Source organism: Podarcis gaigeae (assembly GCF_964106915.1).
Source record: "Podarcis gaigeae genome assembly, chromosome: 12".
Taxonomy (NCBI): Eukaryota; Metazoa; Chordata; class Lepidosauria; order Squamata; family Lacertidae; genus Podarcis; species Podarcis gaigeae.
This window is the reverse complement of record NC_139688.1, coordinates 35,063,403-35,079,328: the sequence shown is the minus strand read 5'-3', so window position 1 is coordinate 35,079,328 and position 15,926 is coordinate 35,063,403. Positions and strand designations below refer to the sequence as shown.

General features: G+C 39.5%; 1 protein-coding gene across 4 annotated transcripts in view; it reads left to right on the top strand.

The window, feature by feature from the left end:
* CDCA7L (cell division cycle associated 7 like) overlaps positions 1 to 15,926 on the top strand; it is a 67,840-nt gene that overhangs the window by 26,659 nt on the left and 25,255 nt on the right. Inside the window, exon 1 of one of the 4 annotated variants that reach the window (XM_083705300.1) lies at positions 6,730 to 6,894. The exons of the other annotated variants lie outside the window; for them this stretch is intronic. Coding sequence (XP_083561426.1) covers positions 6,775 to 6,894 — 120 coding nt within the window. The 5' untranslated portion in view covers positions 6,730 to 6,774. Of the gene's footprint in view, positions 1 to 6,729; positions 6,895 to 15,926 lie in introns of those variants that run through there. 4 annotated transcript variants of the gene reach the window in all.

Below are 15,926 nucleotides of genomic sequence, written 5' to 3'. Positions count from 1 at the left end.
GTGAATGGATTCAGCACTACCAACTAACCCCTTTCATTTATCCAAAGTTGCTTACCTTCTCAGATTGGAGTAGCCCATGAGCATCAAGTACAGGCAGATGAGTTTAATAATAGCTATGCTCAAGGCTCCACAAGACTTTCAAATAAACAAAATTAATCCAACCATTTTGAGTGCATTTTGATCTGACCAGTAGTTAGCTTTTTCAGTGATTTTGGCATACTGACTGGCTTTTGCAAATGCTCCAAACTGAACTCACGATATCCAAGAAAGTCTTTTCAAAATGATTTAAGTCAAGTATGCTGAGTCGTAGTTAGTGCTGTACAAATATACCTCAATCCATTTGGATATTCATTTGCAATTTCATCTAGCAATTTATGTTCTGCTGCAGTTGGTTTATTTTGCCCAAATCTTTGTTCTGTTTCGTAATTCACTGATGTGGAAATATACTTCTTTTTTATGTAACACATAATAGACACACATATATTAGCTATCAACAGATATCTGCAAATCAGTTACCTCCCTTGCGTGTTTTTTTCAAAGTTAATGAAAGTGAATGACTCATCACAAAGCCATCCATGGCTGCAAACCATACTATATCTACTCAGAAGTAAGTTCCACTGAATTCAGTTTGTCATGCTACCAGCCAAGGGGCTAGGACTGCAGCTACTTTCACTACTTGATTTCACAATTCATTATAGAATTGTCATCCTATCCCATTTACCCCAGTCAGGAATTGGGGAAGGATGGTCTGATTATAACTCAAGATTAAAAAAACACCCTTTAGGTGGTCAAAATGCGGTGTCAAATCCAGGTGGTTCTCCCCACATTGACAAAGAAGAGCACTTTAAGAGGACTTTAAATAACTTTTTGAAAAGTGAGAGATGTAGTCCATTAGTTTTTAAAATTCACAATAAGATGCAGATTAAGGTTAAATTCTAATCACCACTTCTGGGAGTAAGCACCACTGAATTCAGTGGGGTTTACTTCTGTGGATATAGATGTGGTTAGGCTTGCAGTCTTAGTGCACATAAGCTGCTTTTGACAGCAAAAAACTTCAGAAAATATAGATGGGAAGAGGCATCCATAAATGAATATATAAATAACATATATTGCAAAGCAATTTATATGGCAAAGCAATCTATGTATGTATACAATAATGTACGGTATGTATGTTAAAAACAACAGTGTATGTTGTTGCGCAGGCTTCCTCAACCTCGGCCCTCCAGATGTTTTGAGACTACAATTTCCATCATCCCTGACCCACTGGTCCTGCTAGCTAGGGATCATGGGAATTGTAGGCCAAAAACATCTGGAGGGCCGAGGTTGAGGGTGCCTGTTGTAGAGAACCAAAGGAAATCATTTTCACAGCAAGATACCATGCTGCAATGGGACTGTTTGAAGGAGGCAGTGGTAAAACCACTCCTTAAGAAACCTTCCCTGGATTTGGAAAACTAACTATCTACTGGCCAGTTGCTAATCTCCCTTTCATGAGCAAGGTTCTGAAATGACCAGACCCAGACACTTTTGGAAGAAACTGATTTTCTGGATCCATTTCAATCAGGGTTTTGGCCCAGTTTTGGCACAGAAACTGCTTTGGTCGCCCTGTATGATGACCTAAGCTGGTGCAACAAGTAAGCTTGTCCGCTAGACAGAGTGGTTCTGTTCATGTGGGAAGCCAGTCATCTTGTAGTGAACAGCATTGCAATGAAGCCAGTCTTATTGTACTCTGCAAACACAACAAACACTGGCTGTGCTATTTTTATTGGTACAATCTGTTCCCTAAGTCGATGCATCATATTATGCCAACATGTTAGAAGTGACCAATACACTGTACTTGGTCATCTTAAATCCCCCTATTTTTCACATCTGGTTAATTCCAATTACTTGGCGTAGGTATGGGGAAATAAGTGACCCTCAAATGTTAGTGGACTCCATCCCCCTTCAGCCCAGCCAGCATGGTCAATGGCCAGGAATAATGGAACTAGTATTTGCAATAGCTAGAAGGCTCCTGGGGTTTGACATCCCTGGTTTAACATAATGTCCTTTAAGGGTCGCACTGATTTAAGAGCAATTTCATATATCACTTGAACATCATACAATTGCTGATTAGGCAATTATAAGCAAAACTGACATTAAATAGTTAAACATTAAAAGAACAAGTTCTAAATCATCTGATGAAAAGAATCCAGCTTTATTCATAGTAATGACTCACATTTATTCCAATCAGTTTTGATTCTAATAGTAAACAATTAGTACCACCTACGCTAAATAAAATTTCTAATCGACAGGTAGTAATGACAAAACACATTCTGCAGCCAAAACCTATTTTGGATTAGCCTATGGGGAATTTTTTTTTAGAAAGAAAATCCAGAAAGGAAACTTCAGCAGGCCAGCTGGCTAATGCTTGGGATAATAACCCTGCATTTCTTTGAAGAAATAATAAGAGAGAATGATCAACAGCAATAAAACAAAGCTTCCCATGATACGATGTTCTATGGATAAATTCATGTGCATTTATAACAGTCATTTCTAGCAAGCAAATGCCAGCAGCATTCAATAGCATATAAATACACATTTTTCAACAACTGTTGTTTCATTCCATTACCTTTCTATTTGTTTCAATGGGGTTGTTACTTACTAACACCACTTGAAGTAGAATCGGTAAGTTCAGTACAGTCATTTCCCTACCCAAATGTTAAAAAAGCAAAAACTTTTTTTTCTCTTGCTGCACCCCACAGAACCATTTCTCGCTGTTAATCCTTTTTATGCATTTCCAAAGGTTTAAGCATTTCTATGTTAATCTACAACAGATGAGAAGGGAGAACAGCTTCCATTTGTTTTGGTCTTTGAGGATCACTTCTGATAACTGGCAAACCCAAATATCATGTAAGCATTACTATGGAAGTTCCTGATAGGAGTTACTATTTAGCCTGGTGGAGAGTTGTGGGGGCCTCAAAATCTTGCGCACCATTTTGTGACATTTTGGTGGGTGTAATAAAGCTGTGCCACTTCCAAAATTACTGCTGCTATTTCTATATATTTTGGAATCAGGGTACCTGAAGGATTGCATCCTCGAGTATGAATCTTATCAGAGCATTATGGTAATTAACAGACTCTTCTGTGTGCCCCAAAATTAGTTAACTAAGTCAAGAGGTGTTGAATGCCTACTGATTTTAAATGGCTTTAGTGAATTCCACTTGGTTCGTATGGCTGTTCTGTCTTACAATCCTATGTTGTTTTGTTGCAGATTTTTCATAATGATGGTCTTTGTGTTTTCATTGGATTAAGATGTTTTAATATTTGTATTGCATTTGTATTTTAACCTCTGGCTTGCAGATTGGATATGGCTTATATTCTAATACCATTTGACCCACAGCGTTCGCTGGTCTGGGTCGATGTAGACCTGTTTCTCTCTCTCTCTCTCTCTCTCTCTCTCTCTGTGTGTGTGTGTGTGTGTGTGTATGCGCGTGCATACATGCATATGTGAGTAGGTGAATGAAAGAGAGAAAAGTAGGCAAAGTATTTGCAGAATCATAAGGAAAGGACTGGAGCTTGCACATGGCCTCCAGGAGAGAGTGGTTTGCTATGCCTCGACTCTCGTACATAGGGACAAATGACTTGAAACACTTGGTGCTATATATATTGAATAAATTTGCTGATTTTTCCCTACTTACCAAAACCTACAAAATTGGCATGGGAATCAATATGGTTTACATAAAAGATGCAGAGTGTAAATTTAAGTTTTTTGAGATGACTTCTAGCAAATTCCGGTATGTAGGGGAAAGTCTGAGATTGATATACAGTGGTGCCTCGCTAGACGAAATTAATCCGTTCCGCGATTCTCTTCGTCTAGCGGTTTTTTCGTCTTGCGAAGCAAGCCCATTGACAGCTTAGCGGATTAGTGCTAGAGCTGTCAAGCGGCTTCCAGCGATCAGCTGTTAAGCGGCTTATCAGCGGAACAGCTGATAAGCGGCTTAGCGGCTTAGGAAAAGGGCAAAAAAAGCAAAAAAAACCCGCTGGGGGACACAAGATTTTTTCGTCTTGTGAAGCAACCCCATAGGGAAATTCGTTTTGCGAAGCGCCTCCAAAACAGAAAAACCCTTTCGTCTAGCGGGTTTTTCGTCTTGCGAGGCGTTCGTCTTGCGGGGCACCACTGTATGTGAAAGGTTGCTTTCTATATGTGGTTCTGCCATCTATCAGTAATTGCCAGGCAAAAGATAACCCACATTTTGTAATTATCTAGTCCCTGTTAGCTGGGAGGAAGGCAATTGAAATAAAACTATATTTAAGTTGACTTCACTGTGTGTAGGATTTTCATCTTGTCCCAGACCGCACACTACTAATTTCTGCTCTGTATTTCAAATGGCTGTATATCAAGAAATGAAATATGTAAATAATACTTGGAAGGGAACAAAGCAAATAAGAGAAGTCAAACTTACTTTGTTCCTTAAAAGAAAAAGAGCTTTTAAAATAGAATTTCCTTGTCTTTCTGCCTGTGAATTCACAGGGTAACATTGAAGGTAGATTTTGTTGCCCAGCAGATGGCAATGTTGCTACACAAAAACCATCACAGATTTATAACTGAGAAACTGTACAAAACTTTACAAGTGGGTGCACTGTAAAAAAGAGAGAGAGAGCATGTTTGTTAGCTTAAAAAACAACTCGCTCCTTGATCTCTTGGATTGCATTGTATCCTATTGGCCTAGCATTTCTCAAACGATGCATAAAGAAGTAAATATTCATGAAAATAGCCAATAAGAATAAGTTTTACCTGCTCTTGCAAGACACATGGCTATCCAGGATCACTTTCCTTCAAAGAACAATATGTCAACTATATTTGATGAGAGGCCTGACCCTTTTCCTTAGAATTTTATTCTTATTAATTTTACTTGCTGTTCATATAAGGTTGCTAAGAGCAAAGGAGCTGCTGATGGATCAGAGCATTGATCCATCTAGCTCAGTGTTTGGAGATAGGCAATGACTCACCAAAGTATCAGCCTGGAGCCTTCCCAATCCTACCTTGGACATGCTAGGGCACTGAACCAGGGAACTTTTGCATGGAAGACACATGTTCTAGAAATGAGCCCTTGTCCTTCCCTAAAATAAAAGCCCCCCTTCCATTTTATCTTCTGACCTTGCTCCTCTCTGTCTGGCACATGAAGAAATGAGAGGGAAGTCTCCTATTTTATCTCCATGCCAGAAAACGTTACCTCAGGCTGCTGTACAGGACCCAGTAAAACTGGTGACTGGCCACCTCACCTACCAAATACGAACAAAAACAGCCAAAAGGGAATGTGCCAAATATTATATGTGTGCTTTCTTTTGATTGAGAAAGACTGATGTGATTTGTACGTGCATGCATGCTAGAGAATATGTTTAAATGTCCTTTCAAAGTTTTAAAAAAGTCTCTCATATGAAATAATTAGTTGTAATAATATTAGAAACATATTTTATTCCTTTTTTATTTTAAACAGAGTCTGGAAACTAAAACACACAAAAAGGGAAAGCAGTAACTTTAGTTGGAAATAAAAACCGAAGCTTAACATCTTAGATTGGTGATGAGAATATTTAACCTAATATCTTTTAGTCTTTCAGACTTTTGATCTCCCACCAGCATTCTGAAATGGTACAGTTTGAGGATGTCTACTATAACATGTCCTAAAATAGTCTGATAGTGTGTTTTGAGAGAGGAGTTTTTCTCACTGCCTCTTAAAAAATATCAGACTAGTTCAACCCAGGGCATTGCTAGGAACATTAAGGATCCTCTGGGTACTAGCACATGCATATGAATGTACATGAAACTTGCACATACTAATTTATAAGTACATATGCCTCTGGGCAAATTAAAATGGTGGGTGACTGATATCTCACCATCATTGTACTTTGCAGTGCACCCATTTGTCTTGTAATTACAGTTTTTAAAAAAAAAATGAAAGAAAAGGGAGGGCTGGCACAAAAGACCCAGAGCTTAGACTCCATGATCCTCCTAACAATGCCCTTCACTGAACCACCATCATTGGTGTTCTGCAGTGACCTGTACTGAAAGTTGGAGAGAAAAGTAAGTGTGTTGATTTCATTTCGGATTAGGCCAGACCCAAATACATTGGGATGACACCCCCCCCTACTTTGAGCACTGCCAGTGGCAGGGTGAACGCCTGCTAAGATGCAGAAATGCCATACTGCTGTGTTCCTATCACTTAAAATATTTAATTTTAGATAGTTAAGCAAAAGTTACAAACATGCATTTCAATAACACACTTGGCATGTAAGGTTTATGATCCTTATCTTGTTCAGTGCAGCATGTGAATCAGGTCATTTATATTTCTATGCCACCGGCAAGGGAATTCATGCTTAAGAGACTTAACAAGCTGAGTGCTGTTCAGTAAGCTCATTGCTCATCACTGATTTGAACCCAGGTCAGAAACCAACAATCTTAACCCTGTGCCTCATTAGGTAGCCAGCTGAGGCTGTCTGCTTAATGCATCAATTGTTTTGCCTTCCAATCCCACCACCCCCGCCCCCCTTGTTTCTTAGGTTCTCCCCAATCAGCCAGCAGCACTATAGACTTGGGTACCACTTTGTGGCCTTTTAGAATGCTCCCCGTCTGTCTCTATTTTCTGGTAGGATCAGTTGCATACCAGCAAATTCAAGTTGCACAATTCAAGTTGACTTTGCACCCTTGCACAGCAAACGTGCTTCCCCCAATATTAGACTTCCTACAATAAGGTAAGGGTCAGGAAAATGCACTAGGAAGTGTGGCATAACATTTACTTGATGCAAGGCTCGTCTAATTTTCCTCAAACTGATCAGAATGAATCCTCAATAAATAGCCAACATGGTCTAATTTCCCTGCAATCAAACTGGGATGAAGGTAGAGTGAACAGATTATTTGGAGTAAGTGACCTTTAAAGTGTAGCTGAAAGGTAGTTTTGAAGGGTAGTTGTGTTTTGGTTCACATATAGTTTTAGAAAGTGCAACTTTGATGGATTCAGGATTAGGGTTAGGGTTAGGATTCTATGATCTTTTCAGTGTCTATTAATGACCTTCCTTTTATCAGCCTGGATAGCTCAGTTGGTTAGACCGTTAGAGTGTGGTGCTGATAACACCAAAGTTGCAGGTTTGATCCCCATATGGGACAGCTGCATATTCCTGCATTGCAAGGCGTTGAACTAGATGATCCTCAGGGTCACTTCCAACCCTGATTCTATGATCTAAATGTGTATTGAATTGAATTGCTTCTGCATCCTTAAATATGATTCACATTATTAGGTGATAACATACACTGATAATGGTAAAGGGCTCTGTACAAGAAGCAGGCAATGTTTTTCTGCAGGGCGTTAAACAAAGATGCAAATTAGGTCACATCTATGCTTTGCCCATCACTGAACACCAGTTTTCATTACAAATCAACAGAATAAAAACAAGGATAGTTTCAGTATGAGATGGCTAGCTGCTTTACAGCTAACCTTTCAAGAAGATTGTGGTTATGGGGGGGGGGGGAGAAGAATGTAGTTGTAGTTTGATTTTGGAAAATGAGCTTATCTAATCCTAAAACAAGAGCAGAGCACTCAAAGACAACAGCTTTTCGAAATGTCTCGTGAACTGAATTTTAGGGTTGAGGATTCAGATAATTTCCTGGCATTGGTTTTTTAACCATTATGTTATTCCTGGGGCAGCGTGGCAAGTTTCCATAGCTGTTCTATACCAGTGCTTCTTTCTGGGAAAGTGAGATAAGCCTATTCCTGCCCATTAAACAATAACCCAACCAGAATTTTCTGCAAAAACTTTATAAATGTAGTTGTTTTCAAGAAAGAATATTAATTACGAACCTAGTAACAAAGGCTGACAAATATTTATTTGGCTTTGGGAAAATATATCTGCCCCAATTGATTTTTGGTTGATTTATTCTCATAAATAGCCCTAGTAGCATTTGCAGTCCATTCTGTGTGCTCTCCACAGATATATTCCCTCTCCAGGGAGCTTTGCTGTAAAATTGCTACCTCATAAACTAGGAACTAAATTTTCTATGAGGTTTCTTATTGTTAGCAATGGCACCCAAATGTACGTTTGATTTCAGCAATGGTGCAAGTTCCTCTTCCACCTTTATTTGGGCCTTTTATTTTGAGTATTAATCTGTAGACAGACTACTGAGTAATATATTGTTTAGTAATAAGAGACCTTTCCTCCCCAGTACGATCTTTTCCTTCGTTTTTCCTTAGTTCATACTCACATATTTCACAATTTCAGTGTGCATAGAGAACAGGGAGACACAATTGGTGGATCTTACCGCAACTGGTAGGATTCAAGCAATTTCCTACTCAGAAATGGCATATTGTATGAAGTGGGCCTAAGGTATAATCATTGCTTTCTGAATTTTTTAAAAAACATGTTTCTACAGTCAGTATATCTGCTTTTGGCGCTGTTTGGTTCCTCATTTGTTTCTGTTTGTTCCAAATTCTACAAGATTTCATTTGTTCCAAATTCTATAGAAATCTGAGAAAAGCTGTTGTTTTGGCTGCTGTTTAGTTTTGCTAGGAGAGGAAAAAAACTGAGAATAAAGGCAAGCTTTGTTCCTTGTAAAATTAAATGACACCCAAACGAGTGTAAAAACGGGGGGAAAGAATCTACAAGAGATGAGAAATATTTGAATCTAGTGGGTGGAGAAAGAATCTCAGCAACGAGAGGACAGCTGCAAATTTAAATAATCAAAATAGAGTGAGAAAGATGCTGTGAAAATATAAATATCTACTGCTTAAACTGCCTGCATTTTTAGATGTTCATTCTCAGTTTACATAATTAAGGGGGATAATATTGACAATTTGCAGAAGAGGATAAGCACTCCAAGGCATTAGAAGAGGAGTTAATCATATCCTAAATTTAGAAGATATAACCCTCCCCCCGGAATCTATTTCTTTTGAGGTGCTCCAACTGAAAGAAGAAAATGCAATGACTTTTCAGGGTCTTCTGATTGATTCATTTCCTTATCTGTGCATTAAATTGTAATAAAAAGACCCAATGATAGTACCATATTTTTCGCTCTATAACACGCACCCGACCATAACACGCACGTAGTTTTTAGAGGAGGAAAATCTGTAGGCATGCCACCCGTAGGCATTCCCTCCATAACACGCACAGACATTTCCCCTTACTTTTTAGGAGGAAAAAAGTGAGTGTTATGGTGCAAAAAATACGGTACTTTAGCACTATGGCGTATTCAAAGAACCGGTAAGCGGGTTATGCGGCTTACACTAGGCATCTAGAACAACAAAGAGCCTTGCAGCACCTTAAAGACTAACAAATTTATTATGGCATCAAGTTTCATGGCTTTGAGTTCTCTTTTCAGCTGAAAGTCCATGAAAGCTTATGCTATAATTAATATCTTGATCTTTTAAGATACCACAGGGTTCTTTTGTTGCTTTTGCTGCCATAAACTAACGTGGATACCTCCTGGAAAATCTGAAGTGGGAAACCTTTGACCCTCCAGATGTTGGTTTGCTGCTCCCATCAGCTACAGCCAGCATGGCTAATTGCCAGGGATGATGGGAGTTCTGCTGTGACAATATCTGGCAGATCCTCCCTGTTCCCCATCACCATTAAGGACAAATAGATTTATTGTTGACATAAACTTTCATGGATCAAGGCTTTCTTTATCAGGTGCCTAAAGCGTTCTGTTCAGCTGGCACATACTTTTCTATATACAGTGGTAATTCGGGCTACATACGCTTCAGGTTACACACTCCACTAACCCAGAAATAGTGCTTCAGGTTAAGAACAGAAATCAGGGTTTGGCGGCGCAGCAGGAGGAGGAGGCCCCATTAGCTAAAGTGGTGCTTCAGGTTAAGCAGTTTCAGGTTAAGAACGGACCTCCAGAACGAATTAAGTACTTTACCCGAGGTACCACTGTACATATACATACATGGTTATAAACTGCCTAGTTAAGAAATAACAGTAACCGAGTTGACTTTATAGTAGGATTCAAACATGCATCTATGTATGTGTTGAACAAAAGAACAAAAATAGCCTTTTCAGATTTCTTCCCTGCATTCTGTAACATAAAATGGCACCCTACTATACAATGGATTGGATCCAGACTAAATTAATTGCACTTAACTCCCATAGAAACCAATGTGAAAAGTTGGTCATGATTAAGTCCCACTGAAATCAATTTGTTTCATAATATTGATGTTCTGCTTGATTGAAAAAACAAACAAACCCACAAAGCGGTGGTCAATAATATTAGACATTAAGGCCTGAAATTATTATTATTATTTTAAAAAACAAGCACAGACAGAATAAAAACAAAGCTATAACATTCAAGGTTTTTTTAGGATGCAGTTGGACACAAAATGTAGAGTTGGAAACTGAAAGTTGAAAAAATACAAGCTTTGGGTGCATGTTTATTAAGCACTTAAATGACAGGCAATGACAGGGACTGTATTCAAATTATATAAGGCTACAGTGTGCCCACTTTTCATACTTAAAAGAGACTGCCGAAACCCTATAAAATGTCCTCTTCTTTGGACAGAACCTGATCTTCTTCACCTGCAGGCTTACATAGCAAATACCCTTAAAGTACTCCTTTTTTATCAATGCCTGCTATTTACCAAACTAAGCAAGATTCATAAGTGAATAGCATTGATAGTAGATAAGAAATACCAACTCTTATGAAGAAACCACCACTGATAGAGTATAAGCCAGAAAGAAAGCATACTTTATGTATGACGGTTTCCTCCTTTTTTTAGTGCGTGAGGTGGCTGATGGGGAATCTGTGCTTTAAAGAACCCTGTAAAGATTTCCATGCAAGGCCTAGCAGAGAAGAACAGCCCTAATCTGCCAAGAGTCCACACCTCAGTGATAAGAGTACATAATTTGTATGCAGAAGGTCCTAAGGGCAGTCCATGGCATCTCCAGGAAAAGTTATCTTGGGCAGCAGGAATGAGAAAGAATTTGTGTGAGACTCTGGGATGCTGCTGCTGTTGGGAGTAGAAGGTGCTTGCCCAGATGGGTGAAGTGTAGATTCTCACACACTGGCCAGCTTCCATTTTGACTTGAAATGTTCATTTTGGGCTTCTCAGAAGCATGTACAGGCAAGAAGCCGATGGAGGGAGCCCTGGCCCACATTGGCACCCACCTGAGAAGTGCCGGAACTGTGCTCCGGCTGGAAAAAAAGGCATTGAGAAGAACTCTTGGTTCTTCTAGGCTAAGCTAGTGACCGAACCTCTGCAAACCAACAGCAGGATCATGGCAGTTCAAGTGTTGCTGAAAGATGATTCCTTAATCTCTGTTAATTGGAAATAAACCACTTAAAAACTCAGCACATTTTTAGGTATTGTTGCTGGCTAGTTTAGGAAATAGTAAGTTGCTCCAAGATGCAGTCATCAGAAACCAATCCCAGCGCATGTGTACTTAGGAAGGGTTGCCACATCTACCAGATCACAAAGCATTCTGTTTTGCTTTGTGGCTACCTGGTGATGGAACATCAGACCAGAGATCCGTTTGGCAGCCCAAATACAGATCGTTTGGCTGTACAGTGGTACCTAGGGTTACATACGCTTCAGGTTACATACGCTTCAGGTTACAGACTCTGCTAATGCAGAAATAGTACCTCGGGTTAAGAACTTTGCTTCAGGATGAGAACAGAAATCGTGCTCCGGCGGCGCGGCAGCAGCAGGAGGCCCCATTAGCTAAAGTGGTGCTTCAGGTTAAGAACAGTTTCAGGTTAAGAACGGACCTCCAGAACGAATTAAGTACTTAACCCGAGGTACCATTGTATAAGGTATGCAGGCTTTGACTTGGATCCATAACACATCACATTTATGGGAATGGGATACTCCTGCTACTGGAAAGTAAGGGCAATTTTCACTGATCCCCTTTCCTCCTGCACCCTCCTGTGCTCTGCAGAACTACTCGAGAGTTAATGGATCCTTCAAAGTAGTATGTAAGGTGGTGTGAGGACTGAGTGGGTGGGAATTGGTGAAAATCACCTCCTCACATCCACCAGAGGAAGCCTCTAGATCGAAGGAGTCCTTTCATTTACAGAAGGACAAGCCAGTGGCGTAGTGTGGGGGGTGCAGGGGGGGCCGGCCACACCGGGCACAACATCTGGGGGTTAGGGTTAGGGGGTGCAAATTACTTGCCTTGCCCCGGGTGCTGACAACCCACGCTACGCCACTGGGACAAGCCTAGATCAAAGTCTAGATTTAACTCTGCACTGAACCACCAACAGCAAGTTAATATATTGCATATAAGCAAGGAAAGAATAAGAATGAATCCTCCTCCTTTATTGTTTGAATGGAACTTCTGCAATTCTTCTGTAGTGAAATCCATAAGCTGCTCATGACCACAAATAAGATCTGTGAATGTTGTTAGCTAAAAAGGAAATCTAAAAAGCACAAGAAGCTCACAAGCTTTCTTGCCTGTATCATGTGGAGTAACATTTTCTTGTGTTGTCTATAAGATTCAGGCTCTTATGCAAATGGCTGACATTAAAACTGTGGATTTAAAAATGTGGGTTTTTTTAAAAAAAAGTAGTACAAGTATTGAAAGGCTGAGGAAATAAGAGAGTCGTCGATTAAAACACCTAGACTCTGTGCCTGGACAAGTGTGACCATAAGTAAATTTTAAGGTTTTTTGTTTTGGTTTTTTTGGTATGGAGCTATATCTTGTGAGATGGTGATTACCCTGCATTGCCAAACAGGTCTCAGCCGTTCTTTTTTACTTACGGGAGGATTTACAGAGCAGGAAAAAGAGGATTACAATTCCTCTCAGCAGCAAGTAATCCTTTTAAGTTAGGTATGTCAGTATTCATTGAGAAGTGTGGGAAAGTGCAGGCTACTTAAAATGCTTGACAGGTCTAGGAGAAATGTGGTGGCAGGAACTTGGGATCAGAAATCTTCAGAGTGCTTATTACAATGGACCCCACGACCCCCAAATTAGAAACTGTTAGAAGCACGAATGAAAAATGGAGCTTATGAAATTGATTTTAGTTTACTGCTTATATTCTGAGAATCAACAAACAAAACATCAAGATACAGTATTTATTCAATTAAAACATACTTGCCCCCTTTTGCAAGGTCATTTAACAGATGATGCCCATATTGTATAATTATATTTTATGCCACTATAAGACTACAATGAAGGGGACTTGTATAAGTGGACAGATGTGGTACGTTTTCATAGCAGCTAATAATGTCTTCATGTATACATTTATTCTGCTCAGAAAGCAGCAGTTCAAAAGTGCTTCAGCCCAATTATAGGGTGTATCATAAGTCTCAAGCAGAATTATGGTTATGAATTTCACTGCATGGTTTATATTCAAAGGGGTGGGCAATCATCAGAAATACTCTCATAAGATGATGAGAAAAGTCAAAGGCTAGTCCAGACCCAATAGTTATAAAATACACCAAATGTGATATATCGGGTTGCAGCTGAAGAGCACCTAGGATCTAGCTATAACATCAAGTCTGAAGACACTGATGAGAGTCTATAGAAAAGGTAATAACACAAAGACGATCAGAGCTTAGAGGAGAAGACTTTGAAGTAAAAGTGAAAAGAGGTTTTTGAAAAGTGGCAGAAATTCAGTAATGCATGGGAAATCCACAGTGGTAAAGTGAGAGGTATTTGAGATACAGTTGGGGAGGTTACAGCCAAATTAATTCCAGTAAAATGAAGAAGTGGATTCTATTGTTAAGTTAAAAGCAGAAAGAACAGCTTAATCGCCAAACATTTAAAAATGAAATACTGGTGAAAAGAATGACTGCATATAAAAAGGATAACTGTATAAAAGTGTAAAGTTTAAAAAAAAGAGGGAAGAAAGCACAAGCTGGATAAAATAGCCCTGGATATTATACAGTTCCAAAGAATATTTGACAGTTCTGAAGGTAGCTGCACATTTGTATTATAATGCAGTGCAATTTTAATTCAATGAAATGTACAGGACATTCTACTGCAGTCATTTCAGATCAGTCCTTCATGGTTTGCATGAACTCCTGGACAGATTTCCTAAATGGAAATGCTTCATAATGTTGAATGCCAGGACAAAAACAGAAACCATAAAAAGCATCTTGAGAACACAGAAGTCTCCACTTTCACAAGAAACTTTGGTAGTGTTCATTTCCCCCACTTTATTTCCCCCGTTTCAATAAAGCTCCTTATTCACACCCATAAGTGGCAACTGTATCTTTCTCTGTTGTGGAGATGCAATGCAAACTAACATTTAAATAGGCTGTGATTTGATGTACAGTACTGTGATGAAGCAGTAACATAAGGTATTCTTGTAAGCCAGAGTTTATCTTTTCTGAAGCTGAAACTTTGGGTCCCTCCAGACTGGTGTTTTATTACAAGTGTATTCTGCAAGATGTTATTGACCACATTATGGTTGTCTGGAAGGACTATAGCACAAGAAAATAGTGGTGTGGGGAATAAACCCAAACATTTGTGGTCTGAAATATTCCAGAGAAGAGAGTTATGGTATATGCACCGATCGGAAATCAAGCGATGTGAGCATCCCAAAACTTTTTCAAGTACAGTACGAACAGTACTGAAAGTGAGATAATATATGACTGCCCTGATAGCATCGTGAGCACAAGTCATCATGGATTTGCAATAAAAAGGAGGTCTGGAGCTGGTCTTTGTTCTAAAGCTAGCACTCAATTCTGTAATATCCAAAAGAAGAGAGTACATTTGAACTTGTGCAGACACCATTTTCCTTGTCCCCGATTAACCACTACTAGTATCTGCACATTTGGAATTTAGGCTAAGAAGGTTAGCATAGAAGCTGGTTTGGTAGCAGCAATGATAGCCCAAGGTGATTAAAGCTATAGGGTGTATATGTTTGAGGGTCTGTATGTTTGACTGGTTAGTTTGTGTCAATCTCTTGAGTTTGGGTGTTTGGCGCTTTTTTGTTGGAAGGGCAGTTGCTGTTAGGTTTTTCGTATATATATTTTAGATTTTGTTGTCATTTATGTGGAAATTGTTAAGTTTGGTTGCATATTTTTTAATGTTTTATTTCTTGTTTATGGCTACTTTTGTTATGTTGTATTAAGTATTTTTTTCATGTTGTAAGGTAACTTGAGCATGGTTTGAAATGTGGAAAATGAGAGTACCCCTAAACATTTTTTAAATAAAAAAGCACTGATTCTAACTGAAAAATGAGAACAGTGGGCTGGATAACCTGTGCCCACCATTCCTATACAGTGGTACCTTGGGTTACAAACACTTCAGGTTACAGACTCCTGGAAGTAGTACCTTGGGTTAAGAACTTTGCACCAGGATGAGAACAGAAATTGTGTGGCAGTGGTGCAGTGGCAACGGGAGGCCCCATTAGCTAAAGTGTTACCTCAGGTTAAGAATGGTTTAAGGTTAAGAACAGATCTCTGGAACAAATTAAGTTCGTAAATAGAAGTACCACTGTATATACTAATGACACTGGGACAGGAGATATGCAGCTGTTCTGCTACTTCCCTTATGTTCAGCCTGTGAGGAAGAGAAAACTCAAAATTCAGAAAATCCCTATATGGTATCAAAACCATAGACACATCTCCAGCATCCCAAGAAACACTGCCACAACCTAACATGTGGGGACTACACTGGCAAAGGTGTCCACATACAAAGGGAGCCAATAGTGTCAAAGGCAGGGGCACATGTCCCAAGCTCATCCCTTGCATCACCAGTGCTGGTGCCTAATATCTGTACAGTCAGGGATTCCGTTCACCTTACGCTCCTCACATCTGTTTTGGTGCACAACAACCAAAGGGAGGAAGAAGGGGCCACACAAGACAACTCGCACATTGCTATCTGCAGAAGAGGCCTTCAGAGAGTACACTCGGTCCCCTGGGACACAGGGAGAAAAGTAGTCAAAGGTAGCAGCCATGACATGCAAACAAGGGCAGCCACAGATGCACAGGGAATCAATTACCAGCTAAAAT